Source organism: Schistocerca americana, chromosome 3 (assembly GCF_021461395.2).
Source record: "Schistocerca americana isolate TAMUIC-IGC-003095 chromosome 3, iqSchAmer2.1, whole genome shotgun sequence".
In the NCBI taxonomy this organism is placed as follows: Eukaryota; Metazoa; Arthropoda; class Insecta; order Orthoptera; family Acrididae; genus Schistocerca; species Schistocerca americana.
Window position 1 is genome coordinate 863,197,121 of NC_060121.1, and position 25,684 is coordinate 863,222,804.

Sequence of the window (25,684 nt, forward strand, 5' to 3'; positions counted from 1 at the left end):
GAGTGCTACTGTCTTGAGCTATACGTGTAGGGAAATTGATCACTCATTCTAACTTATATGTCATTAATAACGCTCTAGTTTACTTTTCCTATCAGAATTGCTTAGAAAGTTTACATTGAAATCACCACTGATTAATAGCTTCTTCTTTTCGTCTGACAGACAGCATAATAGGGAGTCAAACTTTTTTATGAATAGCTCCCAACCTCCTAATGCGGAGTTGTACACTGTTGCTAATATCTAGCTGTAGTTCACATACACAAACTTCAAAGTGCTGAGCGACACAAAAGTTCCTTGCTCCTACAGTTTTGTACTTATAACCTTGTTTTGTGTAAATGGCAACTCCTCCTTTATCCGTGCTAGAACTGCACGTATAAGATGGTGTATTATACCCATTTATACTGACACTTTGCGTCCCCATGGTTATGTGGGGATCAGGCAGACAAAGTATATCAATCTCATTCTTATTTTCGAGATCATCTAAACACACTAACAACTCATGTACTTTATTTTTTATTCCTCTGGTATTTTTATGAAGTAAATTGATACTACTCTTAGTTTATCCCTATTTAGTGTACATGTAGCTTCTTTTATTCTATGTTTCTTGAATGTTGTCTGTCTGGACTTCGGCGTTAACCTAAACAACCTGTCTGCCTGGTCACATTAACCACAGGGATCATAGTAGAGAAGCTAACATATCTTTTCCCTTTCTAGTTTGGTGCAGGCCGTATGTAGTGTATCCTCACCTACCAATAGCATCAACTGGAACATCACTTATGTGAGATTTTGCCGGTGTCTGGAGCATCCTGTTCAGCTCAGTGTTAACATGCCTTACAACAGTGTTAACACAGGGCTGATCATATTACTAAGACCTCCACAAACCCCACATTTGTGTGCCCAGTTTCTGCTCCTATTTTGTCCAGGTCGCTCCTGATACTACATCTTGGATTCATAGCCAGGCTGTTTGCTGCTCCCCCAACTATAATTACCTGATCTTCCTTCTCAAAGTCCTGTCACCTGGCTAAGGTTAGCACTTGGTTTCACAAAACTTGTGACCTGGTACCCTGCACTTAATTTCTCCTGACCTACACCCCTCCCACGAATGCTATCTAGAAGCAGGATTCTTTTTTTTCTTTAAGCTAATATTGTGCTGAACCCTTCAGTAGGTGCGCCTTTCGTACTTCCGTGAGCGGGCGCGTTGCGGCCTTTACAATGCAATTAGTATTACATTTTTAACCTAAGGAAAAATAATCTTTATACAATTGCCAGTTGCATTTTATTGGAGAAAACATAACATTACATGGCTCAATAAAAATAATCTTTTATTTATTTGTTGCCTTCACAATTGTCTATCATTGTCATTGTAATTTATAACAAGCCGATATCCTATATTACCTTCATGGTTCTTTTAATTATATCACTTAATTGCACTGATTCAAGTGAAACCAAAGTAACAAGGGAACACATTATGAAATGGAGCATTCATAAACTCCCACTCCTGTTTAAGATTGTGAATAAATTAGTTAACTTCCGTCTGCAGCTCACTTTCACATTGCATACATTTTGTATCGATGACACTATGTTTATTGCATACATTTTCCTTGCATTTCATACATGCTGTTTTTATTTTTATTTTAATGCTTGCCACATTTGTAACAAATTCCAGGTTTTGTTGGCTTCTTGGTCTTCTCTTCCTCGTGCCTATACTTGGTGAAGAAGCCGTGAATATAGTTGGGAAGTGTCTCAAGTAATGTTCGTTGATTCAAATGTTCTTCCATTAGGTCCAGAGCAAGATGTTACAAAAAAATTCGTCTTCTTTCTTTATTATCAGGATTGTTGAATTTGAAAATAATGTTTGCATTTATCCCAGCAATGTCTAGATATCTGTAGAAAACTGCAAGTGGCCATCGTCGCGTTATTCTGGAAGTACTGTAGGATGAGCACATCTGATCTACAGTGTGTACTCCTCCTTCGGTAGCATTGTAGTCCAAATTCACTCTCGATTTCTTAGTCTCTTGATCTATTTCATTTGTGCTGTGCATTGTCGATAAAAAAATAGACCATACAAAAATTATCGTGAAAACCAGAGAGACATACTGGACTTCCCAGGTTTTATTTGCTTGGAATTCTTGAGGTATTTCTTCTTATTTTTTTCGTTGTTTCCAAGAAAGTCAAACCTTTGCCGAGGAGATTTTCAGCCACAGGGTAGCCAATTGTCAGTTGTAAGATCTCTGTTGGTTTTCTCAGTTGGTGTCACCAATCCAGATGGTGTCACTAATCTTTGTACAATGTCACTTGTTAGACTTCAGGTAGGGTCCTGGCATCTGCTTGCCACAGTAAATTTCAAAGTGTAGAGTGTAAAATCACACAGGTCATAAATCTTGATCCCATATTTTGCAGGCTTATTAGAGATATACTGAACAAATCCGCAGCGTCCTCTGGAAGGGTGCAACATCTCGTCAATAGTTACAAAGTTGCTGGCATTGTAGTGAGCAAGGAAGTTGTTGACAAACAAGTCCCGAATAGGTGCTATTTTGTCACTTTGTTTCCCCCCCCCACCCCACCCCCACCCCTGAGTAGCCAGGTCGTCGAACCTAAGAGTTCGAAGCAGAAAGCGAAAGTGCTTATAGCTGAAGAGAGCTTGTAAAATAATCATTCCTGTACCATATGCATCCCACAGTTCACAGTAATTCGTGTGTCCTCCTTTCTTTACACCTATTAGATATAATGCATCTAAAAGAGCTTTTATCTCTGGTTTTGTGATGTCTCTGCAGTCGTTCTCTCAAATATTGAACTTTAGCTCTTTTACTATTCTAGATGTATCGGTTTGTATTTTCCACATTGTTGTCAATCTTCCCATCAGTAATAAATAGGTAAAATGCATCAATTTCTTTTTTGGTAATTTCAGCAGTTGCTTTTGGACCTGGCCTGCTCTCAGCCTTGGTTTTAGGAGAAGAATTGAGTGGTTCACTTATCCAGGTAGTTTCTTCATCTTTTCCTACATAAAATCGGTAATCATCTGTTTGTTTTCTCTTCTCTTCAACCAGATGGTCATCTGTTTCCTCTGTTGATTGTTCAAAGTCATCGCTGTGGTTTTCTTCTCCAATAACTTCCTCTTTTGACTCAGATTCACACGAATCTGACAATTCTTGTAATTCTACATCTGACAATTCTCGCAATACTTTCTCATAATCTTCAGGACTTACAGTTAAGACGGTGCCTGTCAAATCCCTTCTTTTTCTCCATTTCCATGTGCAACCAAACTGCTGAAAGCATGAATCACACAAATGTACTAAGTGCTGACACCTGTTGAGAATAACAAATACGTATATGGGCTTGGGCGCAACTGTAACGCTATCTGTGATGCTGACAGAAAACTAAATCTTGTGGCTAACTGCCACAGGCACACCAATCGAAGGATTAAATCTACTTTCAACTACATCTGGTGTGATGTCCATTAACCCTGATTATAATATACACATCATTGGCAGAGAGAGCAATTCCCACTTCTAGGACATACAATGATATATCTTTAATTTTTTTTATTTTTATAATTGTGTTACATACAAATAAAATTAAAGCTGTCATTGGTTTGGATATTGTTGTGAATACCACTGTTGTTTATTAGGTGTTATTTTATTTGAGTTTGTACAGCTCTAACTTCTGTCACCGCCAGAGGGACAAACTTTGTATCAACAAAAGCAGTCTGTGTACCACTTGTGTTGCTTACAAATGCAAAGTGTTGTCAGAGGTGGAAATCATGTAAACTGCTGGGAAGAATTAACATTGTGCCTGCCAAGATATGAACCCTAAATGAATTCGTAGTGTGACACCTACTTGCTGAGCTGCCAAGTATCTTGTTCATGCAACTCCTATTTTTGATGCACTCCTGTAGCATGAAATCTGTCATTATCGGGTATTATTTCCATTATTTCTATGAATATAATTGTCATTAAGTGTGGTAGTAATTGAATGTTATTTCATTGCAGTCCCTGAAACAGAAGAGAGCAGAGGTCGTTACACAGCTAGCAGTGATTCAGAAAGATGTGGCAGCGGTCCTGGAGATTATATCAAATGATGATGTAATGAACAAGATGGAGAATATTAGAGATCCCGAGGCATTTGTACAGAACCTCATCAAAGAACATAATGTGAGTCTTATTACTTGATTGCCAATGGTATTAATTCCTTTTTCTCCCCTCTTTCTCTCTAAGAAACTGAACAGCTTGAAACTGTTAGGATTCTTTTGGGGAAATGAATAATCCTTTACTCTATATATACCATCAGACTGTAACTGTTGGATGACTGGTGATTTGCAATTCAACCAAGATGAACATCACCACACTTTGTGTCCACATGCCTCTTTATTTTTCTTACCACACTTATGCAACTGTCCATGAATTGTCAAATACCAATTAACATTTCTCCAACCAATTAGTTCCCTAGGAGGAATCAACAAAGGGTGGTTTGCTGGGAACATATATCCTTTGTTCTTAGCATCCATTCAATGAAAAGCATGCTGACTAGCACTCAACTTTCTTCCCTCACATATTTCCACATTGTAACAAGAGGATATGACCAGATTCCTTCAGTAAAAGTTTTGTAGATGTTGCTTGTTTTGGTCTGCAACAGATCACAGCATAGAAGTATTATGTAGGGTTTCTCACAATTCCTATTACAGGCTTCTAGGGGTTGCAAGAAGACTCGCTAGATAAAGTTTTGATAAGGAACCCATGTCCATAAATACACTCTTGGATAATGAGAAACGAACACTGACACAAGTGAATAAGATCCACCATACTTGCACTGGACACTAAGAGAAGTCAGTGCATGCGATGATCAAACGCATAGAACTGCGGACACACCAGGAACCGTGTTATCTGGAATGTTGCTAGCTGCACAGCAGTTGGTCACTGCCAGAGCCAATGGCAGCCAGTTTGCCGTGGCACATGGAGCTGCATCTGTGTCTGCAACATTGTTAGCATGCCGCGAAAGAGTGTATGTGATCCATTTGTGCAACCATTTTTATAATTGTGTTACATACAAATAAAATTAAAGCTGTCATTGATTTGGATATGGTTGTGAATACCACTGTTGTTCATTAGGTGTTATTTTATTTGAGTTTATTGTGCAACTGACAGATTTTGAGCGAGGGGGTGTAGTGGGCTAGTTGGAGGCCAGATAGACGTACTGTGGAATTGCGCAACACATGGGTGTGAGGCCTCCACAGTGTCTAGATGTTGTTTCCAGTGATCAGCAGAAAATCCACATCCCCACTGACCTAGGTCTGGACAGCAGCGGCGCACAGATGCACGCCAAGACCATTGCATCCTATGAAGTGCTGTACTAGACTGTGCCGTCACTTCACAGCAACTTAGGGACACCATTGCTCCAGGGATGTAAGTGAGAATTATTCAGAACCGTCTCCATGAAGCAGGGCTACGGTCCTGCATGCCTTTAGGGGTGCCTTCCACTCATGCTGCTATGTCGTACAGCCCCACTCCAGTAGTGTCATGATAGGCGTTTATGGAAGGACGAATTGAGACATGACGCCTTCAGTGATGAGGGTTGCTTCTACCTTGGTGCCAATGTTGGTCGTACATGTTTGTGGCGTTGTGCAGGTGAGCACCAAAATCAGGATTGTATGTGACTGAGGTGCAAAGAGCCAACACTCGGCTGGCATCATGGCGTGGGGAGCAGTATCTTACACTGGCTGTTCTCCCCTGGTGATTGTCAAGGGAACGTTGAAAGTCCACTGTACATTCAAACCATCATCCAACCCATCACATTACTGTTCATCGACCAGTATAATAATAATAATGGCGTGTGACGAGGGCCTCCCGTCTGGTAGACCGCTCGCCTGGTGCAAGTCTTTCGATTTGACGCCACTTCGGCAACTTGCGCGTCGATAGGGATGAAATGATGATGATTAGGACAACACAAGACCCAGTCCCTGAGCGGAGAAAATCTCCGACCCAGCCAGGAATCGAATCCGGGCCCTTAGGATTGACAGTCTGTCACGCTGACCACTCAGCTACTGGGGGCGGACCATGGACCTATGAGGTGATGCGCTTTCCCAACACGTCCACATGTATCCTGTGCCACCCAACGTTCTCTTTAAGGTGTATGTTCACTACCCTGGCCAGCACAGTCCCCGGATCCGTCCCCCATTGTGCATGTTTGGGACAGGAAGAAACGTCATCTTGCGTGGTCTGCACATCTGTCACAAACTCTGGCCCCACTGAGGCACTAGGTGGAAATTGCCTGGCAGGCCATTCCACAAGACTATATTCAGCACCTCTATGATCTTCTCCATGGGAGAATTGCAGCCTGCATTGCTGCAAAAGGAGGGTATACATGGTACTAGCACTGACACTGTGCACACTGTGTTGACTGTACTCACGTGCATATGGCTCTGTATGTGTGATTGTGTGTTTTACGTGTCCTGAAGAATGCGTCAATAAAATTTCCCGCTGCTGGGTTGACAAATACATGGTGTTCGTTTTCTGGGAGTGTATGCTGTTTGAATGTAAAATAATTTTGAAGACCGAATCACTTTCAAATGTGCCATTTCACGGGACATATAGATATTGAGAAATGTGTGCCATAGACTGTTCCTGTTGTAATTATGACATCGGGCACCTTTTCATCCAGCCGCAGCAACAGTGCGAGAAACTTGTGTTTGCAACTAGGAGGGTTCTCCGTGGATGTGCCACACTCTCCACTTTGAAGAGAGCATCCTTTGTTACATAGAAGAGAACCCGACGACGAGTAATCAAAACATTACTCGTGCCATGGACTCCTGTAGACCAGGCATATGAGAACTTATTGGCTCCGCTGTATGCATACTGAGAAGTGGGAGATTTGAAAGTTGTCTGTTCTGCAAACTTATTGCACATCCAAATGGTACATTTCCAGATGTGGGTTCCTATCAAAACTTTATCCAATGATTCCCTTTGAAACCCTTAGAAGCATGTTAATAGGAATTGTGAAACACTTTGTATTTTATGTTATGGACCTTGGAAGAGAGGTATTTCATTACTTTCCTTCAACCCTAGAACTGACTTACCTATAGTTTAATGTGAGCTCTGAACCATGTTGCGACTTTGCACTTCTAATGCTAGCAAAGCTTTACCAGAGGTGAAAGAAGTAATAGAAAAAATAATTGTCTCAAACCCCTGGTATTTGAGTTTCTAATCTGGCACTTGCCTATCAAGTGACACACTTAGTATCTCATTTAGTCTTGTTGTGCCGCCCTTGACACTGGTCTGTGGCACTTACTTGCTTAGTGTTGTAGACTTTAGTTTAGTTAACCATGTTGTTCTTTTTTCATCGTTTAAAGAAAAATGCCATATTCTGTACCTTAGTGAATCATATACTTCAGCATTTCTTTGTCAGCCTGTTGCTGTCTACTAAGCAAGTAATCTAATTTAATTGCTATGTTTACTTTGTTGGTTATTATGGTTTTTGTGAGTTATATTGATAGAGAATGGCTTTTGTCAAGGTGTCTAGCACATTGTACAACTTCCCAGTAATAGCAATAAGTATATTACATGGAAAAGCATAAACATACGAGACACAAAGTACATATAACACAATACACAAGTGGTTGGCGGAGCCTTGCACTCTGTCCTCTATAGTCATTAGTTCTAGCAGGGTGTGCAGCCAGCAGGCTGCACTCACAACTGTTGTCATACTAGCAGGCCTGGTGGCCAAATCGAGCATAAACTTCATGTCCCAACTATGAAGCGATGTACGCACAAATTTTGTAGTTACAACACTCCTCTTCCTGTGCAAAGAAGTGAGCACTGTGCTCACATCCACTTTGTTTGTCTTGGACATTGGTTGTTGTGCCGTGCAATGTGCTGCCACTGTTGCATAGGGTTGGAAAAGGCGCAAGCATGGACAGGTGTAGCGCCTGCCCCCATGAGAAACCATGTGGTAGGACAGATGACACTGGCACGCCTTCCATTTCCACATCCGAGTCCAGCCCTAGTGAAGAAGGCTGCGGTGAAGGTGGCTGAACAGGCAGTGCCAGCTGCAATGGAGGCTTCATCTGCAACAGCGCAGGAGCTGGGTTCCCACCAGCACCTATTTTGGTCGGCTGTAAAGACTGCAATCCCAGGCAGCTGTGGCAGGCTGGAAGTGTTGCAGCACTAGTGTCATAAGATGTCCTGGCATCAAGCAGATGTAGCAGAGTCCGGGGCTGACAGCTGTGCAACAACTCTGCCAGACTCTTTATCTCCAGCAGGGGTAACTTATAAGAACTGAAGAGCCAGTCAAGAGTCCCTTCCAGTGACACACCCAATATGTATTTTTTCATCTGAGTCTTAAATGTTCATAATAATCATTCTTCTTGATTGACGGTGGAAAAGAGGAGCCATGACATGGCGAAAACCACTTTTTTTTAGGCCATTGTCTGTAACTAACATATACAAAAGACCTTCCATTTCAAATATTTTGGACAGAGCTTAAATTGTTGTCGCTGCAGAAGCAGACAGAAAATGCACCACACATGGAAACTTAGAATATGCATTAATTACAACAGTCCAGTAGAAATTCGAAAAAGTTCCTACAAAGTCTACATGAATTCATTCCCAAATATCTGTAGAACTGGCCATGGTGACAAAGATGCACAGGGGGGCCACCGGTGTGCCACACTGTGGGCAGACTGCAACAACTTGTGTTATTTACCCATCAATGGCTGACACAAAAAATGTGCCAATGATTTTGTACAAGGCACGCCCCAATGGTCCGCATCTAATAAACGCATAACCTCATGCTGTAAGGCTGACAAGACTACAACCTGGAGCGTGGTATCCTCTATAACTCACAGCAGAACTCTGTCCCAAACAGAAAGATGATTTTGTAATGCAAAATTATGTCGTAAAGGATCAGAAGCATGGCCCAGAGGTTGGTCCAACCAGTCATATTGCACAAAAGAAATAACTGTACTTAAAACAGGATCAGCAGCTACTGTGGCTGCAATTTTAGTGCTAGTAATAGGAAAACTGTCAACAACATTGTGAGCTTCCACGTCTAAATGAAAATAAAATAATTCCTCTTTATCAAACTCCATATTCAGGCTAGTCAGCAAACACGATAAGGCCTCAGCATTTGCATGTTGCTCCATAGGTGTAAAATGTATCTCGTAATTATATCGTGACAGGAAAAGAGCCCACTACTGTAAGCAATGTGCGGCTTTTTTCGGCAAGGATGCCGAAGGGTTTAAAAAGACACACCAGCAGTTTGTGGTCGGTGATCATGTGAAACTTAGACCAGTGTAGAAAAACCCAAAATTTTTTTAGAGCATACATGATTGCCAAAGCTTCTATCTTTATCTGAAAATAACATTTTTGTGCTGAATTTAGGGTTTTAGAGACATATGCAATAGGGCATTCTGATGCATCTGCATATTTATGAGCAAGGATGGTGCCAAGGCCAAACTGAGATGTATATGAAGTCTTCACGGGTTGTCAGCCGAGTAGCATCGTCGTCTCATAGCAACGTTTCGATGGAATGCATCTCCATCATCTTCAGGCGAAGTTTGCCTGAAGATGATGGAGACGCATTCCATCGAAACATTACTACGAGACGACGATGCTACTTGGCTGACAACCCGTGAAGACTTCATATATGAAATTCGCCGAGAAAGCCTGCACTCGCATACAAACTGTGATGTGTCCATTGATAACACAACATTCTGGCCTGGCTGAAAAGTGACCAAATGAGGGACTAACTGTAGCTCAGATTTCAACTATTTGAATGCCCAGTCACAGGCCAGGGACCACTGGAAAGGAACATCTTTACATAATAATGCATGGAAGTCGGGAGTGCAGCAGTAGCAGCATCCGCTGTGAATTTGTGGTAGTATGCAATTTTGCCTAAAAAATACCTGCAATTCATTGGGTGGATGTGGGGTGTGGGTGTGACAACATAGCAATAGCATCAGTATGCTGGTGCAGTGATTTAATACCAGCACACGATGCTTTAGAACAAAAATAAATAATAGGGTTGAAGAAAACTTTATCTTGTCCATGTTGCACTTTAACCCTGCAGATTGTAAAATAGAAAATGAGTACAAAGGTTCTGCAAATGTTCCTGTGTAGAGACATCAGGCACTATTATGTCATAGAAATAGTTGATGCACCGGGAACTGATGCAATAAGTTGCTCTAAAAAGTGTTCAAAAATAGCTGGTGTGCTTGCCACACCAAAAGGCAAACACTGGCACTTATTAAGCCCAAATGGTGTATTGATAACTTGGAGGCATTCAGATTATTCATCAAGCAGCAGCTGTAAATGTGTGTCTGCTGAGTCAGTCTTTGAAAAATAATACCCCCCCACCCAAATTTTGCTAAAGCTGATCAGGACACTGTAATGATTGACTGTGCATTAAGTGATTTTTTAAAAGTCACCACAGAGGCGTAGTTTACCTGTAGGTTTTTTTACTATCACCAATTATGTTGACCATTCACTGGAAGATATAAGTAGATTAACATCAAGGGATTGAATACGATCTACTTCTACTGGATACAATAAAGTTACCGGTACTGTGTGGTCCCAAAATAAATGGGGGTGGTGGGCAGACTGTTTCATCATGATATGAACCTGAAATTCTGTTGCACAGCCCAGTCCCGCAGAAAATAAGGGAGAAAAGAATTCATAAAGTTTAAAAGCATCCAAACCAGTCAAATTTTCAATGTGAGCATTGTCCATAACTAGGAATGATAATGAATGAACCACAGCCTTTTAATCTGTCGTGTGTTATAACTCTCAAGCCTCCATGACACTGGAGCCCAAACCCACAAAAGTTTGAGAATTCACCAATGTTGCTGATGCACCCATGTCACCCACAGTCTCAGTGATTGCTAAACACATGCACTTCAGTATACAAATTGCTCGGAGACACCATCACTGCTGACACACTGTTCACATCTATGTTTGTTTCATCCTCATTCAGGTCCAGAAGAGTTACAGAAGCAATGTATCCCTTTTTAAGGCACCTATTGCACATTTTCCAGCGCCTGGGGCACGCGGTCCATTTGTGTTGACTGGAACGGTATGGGCGTGAAGGCAGTGGAGCACAAGGTTGTTGCTGTTGTGATGCGGAATGTTGTCACAAACAACAATTACCTATATTATGCTGCAATAGCTTCTCTCTTTCCTTGTGAACTGACTGAAGGCTGAGAGGGGTGAGAGGAACTGATTTCTGAAACTTCAGACCAGGCTTCTATCTGATTAGCAGCAGCTCCTGAAACTTCAAATGACTGAGCTATCTTTAATACTTCCATAAGCATGGGATTTTCCCACTGTGGAGCTCACTCTTTAACTTCCCTGTCACGAGCAAGACATATGATTGCATCTTGAACCATTTTATCTGCACATCCTTCCTTATGAACATTTGTCACAAAAATGATGATAACTGAGTCCATATAGTTTTGCTGCCCATGCCCTAAATGAGTGTTTTGGCTGCTTTAGGTAACAATTAAACACCACATGAGCAGCAATAACATGAGTACTTTTGCAGTCATGGGTAACAACTAACTCAGACATTTGATCAAAAGAAAGACTTGAAGGTTCTGTAAGCGTCCCAGCCTTCTCCTGCATCATTGTACGCGGGGAACAGTGGCAGATATGCTGTTGGTGGGGGTGCACATTTTGCCAATGTATTTGTTAAACTGGAAATAGCAACTGGCAGTGCCTGCTGTTTGAGAAGAGATTTGAGCACTGGCTTCATGGAAATTAAACTCAAAGGACTAATGACTGAAGTGGAACACGCAGTGTCAAATACTGTACTCATTGCCCAAGTGTTCTAACCCAATAAAACTGTAACTTTATTACATGGAAAAGTATAAATATGTACGAACGAAGTACTTGAAACAGACAAGCAGTTGGCTAAACAGAATGCACAGATGGCAGGCTGCAGATGCAACTACTGTCATACTAGCAGGCCAGGAGGACTCTGGTGGCCAAATCAAGCACAAACTTCACGCACAAACACTGAACCAGCACAGACACGAATTCGGTAGTTACAGCAATTTGTATGGCCACTTTTAATCATAGTTGCTTTATAATTATTAAAAATATTTTAAATCCAAACACTATGTAAAATAATTGAGAAAAATCTCATAATGAAAAAAATCCTTTCCCAGCACTCTCTCTCCCTCTCCCAGACCCTGCCACCGACCCCCTCCCCCACAATCAAGCTCCCACTTTCACTACACCTGTTGCTAGTCATCCCTTTTCCTCTATCTCATTCCCCATTCCACTACTGCACACTCACTGTTCACTCATCTTTGGACCCCCACCACACCTTGTCATCATTTAGATCTACGACTCCTTCACTATTCCCTAATTTCTCTTACACATTAAATACAAAACACAACATAAGTAAATGGCATAACACACACATGACAAATCTTAGAGGAAAATAAGTTTTCGATTAAAGGAAAAACTAGCAGTAAAATTGGTAACACTACACAAGACACACAAGCTGTATGTAGCCAGAAAGATACAAACAAAAGAAGTGGTGCGACATTCAGCTGTTTCACATTAACAAATGCCTAGTTCTGCAAAGCAATTTCCAGAATCAATAGTGCCAAACAAAGGAACACCCCCAAAAACATGCAAGCAGAGGGCAGTTCATGACATGAGTGAAAACCAGGCATAAAATAATATAATTGAAACCAACATCTTTTGTAACAAACTGTTTTTCGATTTAGAAACCAAGTCATATTGTAAATATCTTTTGTAACAGACCACTAGTGGAAAAAAAATACATACATCCTCTTGTGAATGCAAAGCTGGGTGTAACATACCGTCAATAGTAATAAATATATTGGCTATTTAATTCCACTTGGGACATACCAAAATTATAATCTAAACCTCCATACAATATGCTATTTTATTTCATCTTGTACACAATTTCAACTTATGGGGTGTTGTTTGTACATTCAACCATTAATTTAATAGACAGCTTAAAAGTGTCTCAGATTAATGATCTATGTTGTCGTTGGTATTGCTGTTTGACTGCATTACCAATGGTTTTCTTCATTTTATTTTTGCAGTTCAATTTGAATATGATGGACAGTATGTACAAGTTAGCAAAGTATAGATATGAATGTGGTAATTACGCAGTGTCTTCCAGTTATTTGTACTTCTACATGCTTGTCATGCCACCGTCTGACAAGGTGAGTGTAAACTAGTTAAAGTAACTGATAACTATTTTCGTTTGAATTTTCCTTTATTTGTTATTGCTGTATAATTGTCTAATTTCAAATCAGTTTTGTTTACATTTATCATTACACTGTTGTAAATTAAGAAGACTTAAACTGGTAGACAACTAATGATAATAACTGGATGTAATTTTTTTCCTCCAGAACTATTTAAGTGTCCTTTGGGGTAAACTTGCATCAGAAATTTTGATCCAGAACTGGCCATCTGCCTTAGAGGACTTGAATAAGTTACGTGAATATATTGATACTACTTCATTTGCATCAGCCCTGCACCACTTGCAACAGCGAACGTGGCTAATACATTGGAGTTTATTTGTGTACTATACACACCCAAAAGGAAAAGAATTGCTGATTGAAATGTTTTTACACAGACCACAGTAAGTAGTAATTATGTGTTTTTAGTCCCTACCCTAATTACTGTTAATGAAAATTTTCACACAGTAATATAATGAAAAAGATAGATTGCTATTCACTGTAAAGATGACATGGTGTGTTGCAGTCTGTACAAGGAAAACACTGTTACACATTTAACTTTCGGCCAAAGCCTTCTTCAGAAAAGGAAAAACACACACACACACACACACACACACACACACACACACACACACACACACGTACACACATATTCATATATTCATTTGCACAAGCAAGTATGTCTCATGCACAAATGACTGCCATGTTCCGCAGCTCAGACCGGAAGTAATAGAGAAATTTATGAAAAAATAAAGCCAATATCAGACACAATGAGGAATGGAAGAGTTGTATTCTATGGACACCTAAAAAGCCTACACAAAAGAAGATAAAAAAGAATTTTTAACTTTTTGACAGAAACATCATTGGTGGTTCAAAGAAGTTAAAGCAGACCTGAGAGAAATTGGAATAACGGAGGAAAAAAGAGGGTAGGGAGAAAATTTTAGAGGAAAGTAAAAAAAGTAGAAACCAAAGAAAAAGGTAGATGGAATGTGTGCAGAAGAAAGAAGAGAGAACTGTAGGGAAAGGTTGAGAACTTAGTGGAAAGAAAGAAGAAGAAGACGACGACATAAGTGGAAAATTATGAAGTGCAAGACCTCGGGACAACAAATTCATAGCTTAGCACCGTACACAACTAAATATGTCTTTGCATGCACTGCATCATAACTCAAACTGCTCCTATCAGTTATGCTGTAGTGTTTAATTACTTACTGCCAAAACATGTCACAGTGTTGTAAATGCATTAATCAAAACTAGTATGACCTACAAGCAGCTGTGCCCAACTACTATTTTAGTAATTCCACAACACAATGGTATATGAAATTTCAGTTTAATTGAACTAAATGTAATATTAAGTAGTGTTGAATGCAATCATTTGACTTGAATCAAACAGTAGATTCGCAAAAGCAAGATTTCATACACAAATTGACATAATTTAGTTTGTGTTAATTTTAAAAATTTCAATCGGTAAATTTAGTCATGCTTCTGCTGATCACTGCTAGCAACACTTCCATCAAATAATTATAATGACATACTCTCCAGTGATCAGTCTCGTATAACCTGACAGCAGAAACAGGCCGAAAAAGTTATGACTAGAGACTGGATTATATGCATTTGCATATATGGCTCCTTTTAACCAGTTATTGCATATTTTAACTAAGAACTAGTGGCAATGCATAGTTTCGTTCTATGTTTACAAATTTAGACTGGCTGTCTCTAACTTGATCTAGTTTTGATGTCTCGTGTATTGACCGCAACCTAGAACTGCATGCAGTTACTAACCGAAAGGCCACTGCCTAGGGAAATCGTTACGCAAGAGGAACAAGAAGAGGCAGACACAGTCAATCCTCCTGCGCCCGCACCCCTGGTTAATTGCCTCCGCTGTCATACCGTATACGTTGGCAACAATTAAATTAAGCTATGCAAGCTTTTAGTCACAGGTCCATTGTTTCAGTTTAGCTTTCTGTTTACTTGCACACAGTTGAACGTGTTCATGATGTGTGATGTGTAACTGTTGTGTGCCACACTGCATGAAAAAAGAAACGTTTCGTGGATAGCCGACCATCCTGGAACATTTACATACGATGGAATTGTTTTTAATAGTCATGTTTGCGAGAAAAAGGTTTCATGCAAACAACTTGCAAATAGACCCGCATGTCAATACAAGTCTTCATATTGCAGGAATGCGGAAGAAAGGACCACAACAGCAAGTTGCAGTAGCAGGCATTTGTCCAAAGGTATCCAAAAAAGTCAGTTTAACATGGATCTATGTGGAGCACTCATTGCAAGCAATATTCCTCTTCACAAATTTACAAACCCTATCCTCAAAGGCTTTCTGTGCAAATATTGCTTAAATCAAAATACACCAGATGAGTCAGCATTGCGTAAAAGTTACACATCGACAATTTATGTAAATGTTCTGGAGGAAATACACAATGAACTCAAGGACAGTTGATGAAACTTGTGGCTGTTACAATTACAAATTTAATTGTTGGTGCTTTAAAAGAGCCACCTTCTTATTTAGTGGCCTGCAAAGAACTTGAAAAAGTAAATCATTCTACAACCACCAGATTTGTGAATGAGGGTATTAGAAAAATATTTCTCGAATCTTCTGCAGGTGAAAATGTGTTTGTGTTTATTTCAGATGCTGCCCCCTATATGATCAAAGCAGGCAAACCGTTCCAAGTATTTTACCCCAATTTGATTCATGTTATGTGCTTTGTTCATGGAGTACATTGACTTGCTGAAGAAGTATGTTCCACATTTGTGAATGTAAATAAACTGATTTCATCCACAAAGAAAGTGTTTCTAAAGGCTCATGTTTGCACCAAGACCTACAAAGAAAAACTACCAAGTGTGCCTTTACCTCGCGAACCAATGGTAACTTGTCATGGTACGTGGGTTGAAGCTGTGTTATTTTACAATGAACATTTCGAGGCCATTAAAGGGGTGGTAAACGACTTCGATAATGCAGAGGCTTTGGCAGTTTACCAGTGCAAGGATGCTTTTAATGATTCTGGTATTAAAAAAGACATTGCTGTGATTTACACTCATTTTTCCCCTATACCTGCAAGTATTAAAAAGCTTGAAACTCAAGGTTTGGCACTGAATGAATCTACTCAGTTAATGAATAAAATTATTCCCCTGGACTCATTGCTAGAGGTATTCCCAATAAAACTTAAAGAATAAATTAAAAATGTTTTAAACAATAACCCAGGCTTTTTGAACCAAATTGTGCCAAATTGATAGTTTTATTAATGGAATGTGTGAACTTTTACCAGAAACAATAAGTGCCAATGTAGCACCCAAATTCAAATAGTGCCCAGTTACCTCAGTTGATGTAGAACGGTCGTTTTCTACTTATAAAAATGTTTTGAATATTCGAAGACACAATCTTACTACCAAACATTTGGGACATTACTTGGTCGTTTACGTTTACAATAGTAAGAAAATGTAAAGTAAATTGTAAATGATGCTTTGATCGAATAGTATTAATTAAAAGTTAATGCTGTTCAAAAAAATTCATGATTGTATGTTTTTTAAATAAAATATTGCGGAGTTTTTGAGCATGCCCCTCTGCATGCAATACATCTCCAAGTTGGTCCTGTACATATCAATTGTTTCCCTGCGACTCACTTGGCATTGTATCTGCTTGTTACCGACAACAATAGCAAAGAAGGAACAATTCTTGAAACACGGTACGCATCCCCATTTTGCAAATTTTTAGAAAATAATCACTGAAAGGCCTCCTTCCTATCTTCTACCAGAGTGTATTCAGAAAATGATATCAGCATTCTAAATGTACCGACTTTTCGCGTGGCCAGTTCTCTTCCTCATAATTGATATGCACAGGTTCGACTTTGAGATATAATGAAAGCAGTAACTACAGTGTTTTTTTGTTATTTGGTCTCGCATATTTTGACACTTTCCATGCATTTTTATGTATTTTTCCTGCATATTTCAAGGTTTTTATGATGAATATAACCCGGTATCTAGGCTTCTGCTGATTACTACTAGCAACAGTTCCATCAAATAATCATAATGATGTACTCTCCAGTCATCAGTCTCATATAACCTGGCAACAGAAACAGACCCAAAAGGTTATGACACATTCATATTTGCATTCATGTCAACACATTCACATGCCTTGATAAGAAATAACATCAGCAGGCCTGACTTCATCATACAAAGAGTTGGGATAAAGTTGTAATTAAAATATGAAAAGTCATTTGAAATATTTAAATGAATTTTGTGTTTTGCAGCATTCAGGTATTAAAGAAGCATAAAGGAAGTCAGCTGTGGTTATACTGTAAAAAATGGGGTTTAGTAAGTTGCAGGCCCTTCAGCCTAACCAGTGTTGTGCTTTAAGAGTTCTGTGCCACAATAGTAGGTCAGAAAACATAAGTGATACAGGCCACCAGCAGGAAGTATCTTAAGCTTCAGTCAGCTAGAGACAGTTTTATTGCAGGCTAGACTGTGGAGAGTCATTGTCTGTGGAAACTTTAATGTTCATTTTCTGTCAGATAGTACTGACAAGGGTCGCCTAGAGTTGGCAGTGCCTAGCTTTGAATTATTTTCCACAGTAAAATTCCTTTTGTAGATTGTAGGACATAGTGCAATAGCTACTGACATTTTGTTTTTAGACACTTTAATCTGTAGTAACTCGGCTGTAAATCCAATAGGCAATGGTTTAACAATAAAATTTATTAGCCAGTTACATACAGATCATAGAATAAAAGTGTTGTAAGACAGAATCGTAAACAGTGATTCAGTCACCACATCAGGAGAGAAATTACTGGAAGAAAACTGGGGAGAAATTTATAAAGCAGTGTTTGTAGAAAATTTTCTTGACATATTCCTACAGCATTTTTGAATCTTGTGTTCCCCTACAATAAATAGGGAAAATAGAACAAAAATATGGATAAGGTGTGGATAACTTCTGAGATTAAAGAATATCATACACGGAAGACAGAGAACAAGCATTAGGCAAGAGTCTAAACACCACTACCACCAGTACTGTAGAATGTACCAGTCTGTCATTAAAAGAGCAAAATTCATATAGTGTGCTAAAAAATTAACCACTCCAAGAAAAAGGAAAGAACTATTTGGAATGTTATTAAGCAAGGGGGAAAAAAATCAAAAATAGTGATCCAAATTAAACCGAGTCCCCAGCAAATAGCTCTGGGCAAAATGGTGACACTGTTTAATGATTGGCCACCGAACTGAATCATTACTTCCTCACAGTGGCAGCAAACACAGCATCCAGTAATAAACAACCAAATGCAGATGCATTAGATTTACTTGTACAGACATTACATGGACCACCATCAGACATTAGTTTAAAAAATGCATCCACGAAGGTGACTGCAGAATTCGTCATGTCACTAAAAAGCAGCAGCTTTGCACGATATGTTAGTATTCCTAGCAGAATACTAAACTCTTGTGATGACTTAATATAATTACCCTTAAGTTATCTTCGGAATCAATCAATGATCATGGTAGATTTCCTGACTATAGTTAAACATGCTGTAGTAACACCTGCATGCAACACTAGATATACGTAAACCACGTACAATTGCAATCCTATGTAACTCCTTCCAGTCTTTACAAAAGCATTTGACAAAGTTGTCTATAACAGAATCATTGACTCATTTAATTGAGCAGTACTTGTTAAATGTCTCTGAGTTCAACTTTTGTGAAGGATTCTCGAAAGAGCAACAATTCTATACTTCACAAATGTAGTACTGGCTGAGACAGACAAGAAAAGTCATCCTGGTAGCATATTCTGTAACTCTGTTACAGCTTTAGATTCTCTAGATCAAAAAATTCTACTTAGCATAAGAGAAAGCAAGTGGTCTCGTTAACAGATGGTCTCAGCTATGAAACTAATCTCAGAGGGACATATAATGTGTGGAATGCCACAATAATTGAAAAATTAAAACCCCACTTATATCAATTTCAGCACTGATGTTACGTGCTTGATCACTAGAGAGCATCTGAAAAAAGTGATTTCAAGTTTCAGGATATTTTAGTCAGGCTAGTGTATGAATACTCAGGATTTTATTATTGGTGATCTTCAGACTTCTATAACTCACTAGTTGGAGCTTTAAAAGCTGTCTTCATGTGTTTGTATGTAATGTCTTTCATTATAGGATGTTTTTCATTTTAAAAAATATTATTCTTGGAATGTAATTTGAAAAGAAATTGTTCACTTAAGGGGTTAAAGGACAGTTCGTAGGCTGTAACGTTTGTTGACGCAAGCATATTAATCAAGAGTCCTAACTCGGCCATAGCAGACACAGCTCATATTATAGACAAAGACTCCTAAATGTGGTTCACAGTTAACATTTTAAGTCTTAAGATACATTATGGACTATCACTTCCAGTCTGCTGTGGGCTGACAACCCACAAGTCCTAGTCTCACAATTAGATGATAACATCGCTAAACCAAACCGTACCATGTACATAGTAATCCCCATCATGCTCCACGGCCAACCAGTTTGAACATCTTAACGCAAACCATTCAGAAGCTATGACGATTTTATTTCATATAGTTCAATAATTGTCATCCTGTATGTACAGCACCAGGAAAGTTCTTTCTTTTAAATTGTCTACTGAAAATTAATTAGTTGAAAGGAGGGCAAGTAATTTATAAATCTGTTCCTTATAAACAATACTGCTTTCCATTAGCATGTAGATTGGGCCAATTCTCATTGTTTATGCTGTCTTTGCACCTTCTCTCCAGCATACAAAGCAATTACATTGCATTTAGATTGCATGTTCAAGATAGTTGTTAACCTCACAGCCAACACTTGAATTGGGCCTGGCGGTCTATTGGTAAAGTGTGTACCTGGAAACTAGAAGGTCGCAGCATCGAATTCTGATTGGACTTGGGATTTTTCGGTCTGCATTTGAACCTATTCTTTACCTCTCAATGATGTGAGGAGTCGTCAGAAATAACACTTGATTCAGATTCCACACTTAAGTGTACCTTTCCAGGCTTGGTTAGGTTAGAGATATGCAAGTCACAGAAGTTTATTATAGTTGTTGTGGCTTGATTAGGTGATGACAAGTATGAATAACTGCAGTGGCTGACAACTAGGCCTACATTCTTGTCTCTGTACTGGTACTGCTCTGCATGCTTCGTACTTTTTAACAGTGCAGTCACACAAATTGCAGTTATCCCTATTCCAGTACTGAATTTTCACTGGTTATCAGAGTATCTCCTTTTAATTTTGTGTGTGGGGGTCGGGGTGGGGGGGAGATACTTGTGTGTGTGCGTGTGCGAGTGCGCACGCGTGTTCATACATTCATAATAACGGGTAAATTTCTTACACATGTCAATACTTATATGAAATAGTTACAAAGTACAACACTAGATGCCAGCTTTTGTTTTTGTGCACTATAAGATTCATCTTGTGAAGGAGGAATAATTATGTAAACTACTCCATGAAAAACTTTTGTATCTTGCATTGCGCTGTTTCATTTCTAGTGGCACAATTTCTCTAGAAACCTTATATTTGATCTACATAATCAAACTAATAGGTGCAGGGTGAGGAGAAGACTGCTGACATTGCTTAAAAGCTTTATTCTGCTACTGCAACCACATTGGCACCTCATTTCAGGGTGATATTTTTTCTCCATCAACTCAGAGAAAGTTGATATAGTACCAAAATTATTGAATAAATTTTCTTCTGATATGTTCATTTGTTAGCCTTGTCTTGTTGCATGTTTAACTCTTTAGGAATCTCAATTCGGGTTTTTGTATACATTGTTTCTTAGTTTTTCATGATTGTGCAGGTTTAGGTATTGTTTGTAGAATTTCATAATTGTTTTAGTGCTTGTTTAATTTTTATGTTTCTATGACAACACATTTGTTTGTTATGTGCTGATCTTTTCTCTGTGTCTGTGCTTGAGAAAAGTCAAGAAGGTAAAATGTGAGATTTGTTGTAAGACTTATGTATAACAATATCTAGAGAGCTCATCTTTGGTTTCTCCTGGAGGACTAATCATCAGCAAATAGTTATAGTAAAACATTGGGTGTTAATCTCTTACCCACAGGTGCTTTGCTTTTCCATCGTCCAGACAGTCAATATATAAATTAAGAAGTGTCAGTAATAAACTGCACCCTTGCCTGAATTCTTTCTATGTTTTACTGCAAGCTGTTTCACCTTGCTCCCAAAGAGTTAATGCCTATAACAAAAGTATTTATTTTTCAGATATTTAAATGCTATCCAGACCATGTGTCCTCACATATTAAGATATTTAGCAGCTGCCATTATAATTACAAAGAACCAAAGGAGCCTCAAGGAGTTAGTGAGGGTGATTCAACAGGTAATTTCATGTAATTTCCTGCAGCTCCTGATATCAGAACCCTGTGTGCCTAAATACTTGCTAAAACAGAAGGCGTAGAGTAGTAACAGGTATCACAGGGTACCACTCTGAAACTTCAGAGATTGTGCAGATATTTACTTCAGTATTGTGAAGTACTGGCTCAGTATCATTTTAGTCTTGGACAGTAAATTTATTTTCTTAAGACCAGTGTGCATTGTGAGCTCACAAAACCTCTTCATGATTGTGTGATTTCTGGTGCTCTGCTTAGAGTATGTGCAGAACATCCTATTGCTTCTCATAGTGGTGTGCAAGTAAGGAGGTGTGCGAGTGATGTGTTTTGCACAAAGACAGTCAGAAAATACTTTGTGATAGCACTAGTGTGTTCTCTTCTTTGTCCCAAACCCCAGCTGTTGCTGCTCTGGTCAGTGGCAATACTGGGTTAAGCAAAAGATTGGGCTAGGTTTTCTGCTTTGACTCCCTTTAGAGAAGTTTCGTGCCTGGAAAACTATCACTGTCACTTGTTAGTGTAATGCTTGACTTGCTTGTTGCCAGCCACTCATAGTAATGATTATAGCGGCATTGTGCCTTCATCATACGTATATTTCATGAAAATCAATGTTAAATGTTCTATGTGCACTGCAAAGCAAAGACTACGGAAGCAGCAGTGTGATGCTATTGACTGGAGTGTCGCTTGGTACACTGCCCCTTCCTGCTGTGCATTGCCACACCACCTACCTTCTTGCACAACTATACTGCTGCTGTTCTTTTGCTGTTTGAATCCTCTTGACTGAACTAGAACTTAAGCACATTGTGTATGGCTCTCCACTGACATCTTTCAATAATTGCTTGAGTATTTAACATTAGCAGCTGTACTACTAACATGCAGACTACTGCTGTTGCCATTCATTCCTGCAAGACCAGACACTTATTCAGTAGAATGCTATTTCCATTATAATTTTCAAGTCTGGAAAACTATCACCAAAAAAATTATGAAAGCACTTTCATCAAAATAGACCTCTTCACTATCACAATTCTTAAGAAATGAATGCTCTTTTTAAGGTCACCATGCTACTGATTACATGACAAACATGCTTGGTCAATTTGTTTTCTGATATACAGGGTGCATCTTGACCGCCCCAAATAACTTCTCGCCCAAAAGCAAAATAAACACTGTTTCAAATGAATCCTGCACTAGGGGGCATAAACCAGCATGATTGCCTTTCTTTGTTATGAAGGTATGAACAGCAGTACATCATTTTCAAATAGCACTGTGTGTAATTTAATTTGTTTAACCTATTTCCTATACTCAAGATCTGTTCAACAATGTGTCACTGTACCATTCATGTAAGCATTATGTTATTAAAAATGTAGTACAAAATTGACTTTGACTGTCCTTCATTAGCATACAGAGCAGGTAATCAAGATGACATAACCCATCCACTTTGTGAAGTTTACAGGAAACGAATGGATACATAGGGAACTCCCATAATTTAATAGTGTTTCTACCTTCTCTTCATTGGTGTACACTATATTCACACATATCTTCAACTGAAGACAGTTAAGTGAATGACCTATGTTTGTTTCCATTGTGTGTCAGTTCTAGCAAGTGGATGAGTTACACTACCTGGTACATGGACTTTTATGTTAGTACACAAAAGTCAGTCACTTTTGTTTTGTTTTTGAACAGGTCTTGGAGAGACATGGATTCCTGAATAAAATAGGGTGAAAATAAATACACTACCACTCTTTATTTTCGTAACAAACAATGCTGTAAGAAAGGCAGCCATGCTGGTTAATATCCCTCTGGTAACTAAACTACTTCCCCCCTCCCCCTGGACAAAAAACTTGGGCTTGATTAGATATGCCGTTAAAATAGATGTGTTCATTGTAATCAGTTTTCCAGAACTGTCCCAGTCTTGGGAGCACAGTGACAGTTGTAAATGCCAAACTAAAGCTCTTCTTGCTGGTTGGATATGACTATATTTTAATTGTGTATGTGTATTAATTTTTCTAGGGTTTGTTGTTTATGCCATTGTGTAAGCAGAATAACCATGAATTACTTATTTGTTTGGAAGGGTGGTGGTGGTGGTGGGGACATTTACACTTAAAAATAGAGAAGTAATGGTCAGTGAAGGATATTGAAGGAAAATAAAGATGTAGAAGTAAGTTTGTGTGAATACAATACATAATATTGTTTGAAATTCTTCTGTTTCAGGAATCTTATACTTACCGTGATCCAGTTACAGAATTTCTGGAGCATTTGTATGTCAACTTCGATTTTGAAGGTGCACGTCAGAAACTGCACGAGTGTCAAACAGTGCTTTTCAATGACTTCTTCTTGACAGCATGCCTTACCGACTTTGTGGAGAATGCTCGACTTATGATATTTGAAACTTTTTGCCGAATTCATCGGTGTATCAGCATTGGGTAATTACATTTCTTTAACTGCAGTGGTAACACATGTAGCACTAACATCTCAGAAAAACAATGACTAGCTAACAGATAAAGTTGTTTCAGTGTTCTTACTAACATTTGTCAATCTCTGACCAAGCTCCTAAAATATGTTACTAACTTTGAGATTTGTGCTTCCATTATCCTCTAATTCATTCCCTTCTTCACACTGACGCATTGCCATTTGTCTGACACTGGATTCTGCTTTTTGTGGCCATACATATTTTCTACTCTGTTTCTCTCTAATACATGTGGAGGACACCTCTGTTCTAAGCTTCATTTCCTCATACTTTTTTCCATATTTCAGTAAGCCAGCATTACTTTTGTCTTCTACAAAGTATTAATTCAAAAGCTAAGCTAAACACACTGTTGATGATTTGATTCTATCACCTTTTACTGTGATTTGACTCACAAATTGAATAATATATTTTACTCTGGATTCCTTACAAATATTTGTAAATGCCACCCAAAGTGATACTTACATTTTTCAATGCAGAATGACATAGTTCTCATACTCTTCATGGCCATGTTTGCAACAGGATGTTAAACCCAATCCAAAAAGAAAATTGTTCCCACACTCACTATTCTTATTGGACATATTATGTTTTTCAGTGTTAGTCTTACAGAAGCGTGTACCATACATGTTGAGTGTCACAAAATAGTTAGTGATGTCCTGTGCTTGTTTTTATTATAAATACAAATTTGTGAAGTTCTTTTGTATGAGACTTCATTTTTTCTCGCAGGATGTTAGCTGAAAAGTTAAATATGAATCCTGAAGAGGCAGAATGCTGGATCGTTAATCTCATTAGGAGTGCAGACCTGGATGCTAAGATTGACTCAAAACTAGGTCATGTTGTAATGGGGACACCACCTTTATCTCCTTACCAACAACTTATTGAAAAGATTGATACTCTTTCCGTTAAATCAGAAACCCTGCAAAATCTGGTTGAAAGAAAACTAAATGCCAACAGCCAAGATGTAAGTTCTTTGTGATATTTGTATTGCAATCTGTGATATTCTTTTAAGATGAAGTTAGGTCATTGTTTCATATAAAATATTCAGATGCAAACAGTACTAAAGGACATATTTTATTTTTGTTTCAGTATCGGTGGGGAGCCCCAGAGTATTGATCTCAATCTTGTAAAATAGTGTAAGGACTGTATTTTACTACACACAAACTGAACATTAATAAACTTTACAGAAACTGTTTCCTATTACTTCATCTCATCATCATCCTACATGTGAGACAGCATCCACCTACAAACATAAGTTTATGTAAACTTTGTAGAAAAAGTCACATCTGTAACAAGAAATTTTTATTATTAGAATCCCCTGCATGATAAAAAAGAAAAACTGTTAATGTAATGGCCTCTCAGTGCTCAGGAAATTAGGTTTTGGGTAATTTGAAATTGATGTTGGCTGAATAACCATGACTTAATTTGTAACAATACCTTAAATTATTTGTGGGGTTATCAAAGCCATCTCGTTCCAGAGGTGTTTATTTTCCTCAAAGTGTGTTAACACTACATGGAATACATTTATGAGTAATTAATAATATTAATGGCCAACAGCCTTGCCGCACTGGTAACACCAGTTCCCATCAGATCACCAAAGTTGAGTGCTGTTGGGCTTGGCTAGCACTTGGATGGGTCACCATCCGGGTCAACTGAGTGGTGTTGGCAAATGAGGTGCAAT

At 38.8% G+C, this 25,684-nt stretch overlaps 1 protein-coding gene across 1 annotated transcript in view; it reads left to right on the forward strand.

Moving 5' to 3' along the window:
- Nucleotides 1–25,198, forward strand: part of LOC124605757 (eukaryotic translation initiation factor 3 subunit E) — a 37,733-nt gene extending 12,535 nt beyond the window's left edge. The window contains exons 3-9 of the mRNA XM_047137643.1: nt 3,987–4,148; nt 13,067–13,189; nt 13,379–13,611; nt 21,424–21,538; nt 23,754–23,965; nt 24,733–24,967; nt 25,093–25,198. Of these exons, the coding sequence (XP_046993599.1) occupies nt 3,987–4,148; nt 13,067–13,189; nt 13,379–13,611; nt 21,424–21,538; nt 23,754–23,965; nt 24,733–24,967; nt 25,093–25,119 (1,107 nt within the window). The 3' untranslated portion in view covers nt 25,120–25,198. The remainder of the gene's footprint in view (nt 1–3,986; nt 4,149–13,066; nt 13,190–13,378; nt 13,612–21,423; nt 21,539–23,753; nt 23,966–24,732; nt 24,968–25,092) is intronic.
- The last annotated feature ends 486 nt before the right edge of the window (nt 25,199–25,684 follow it).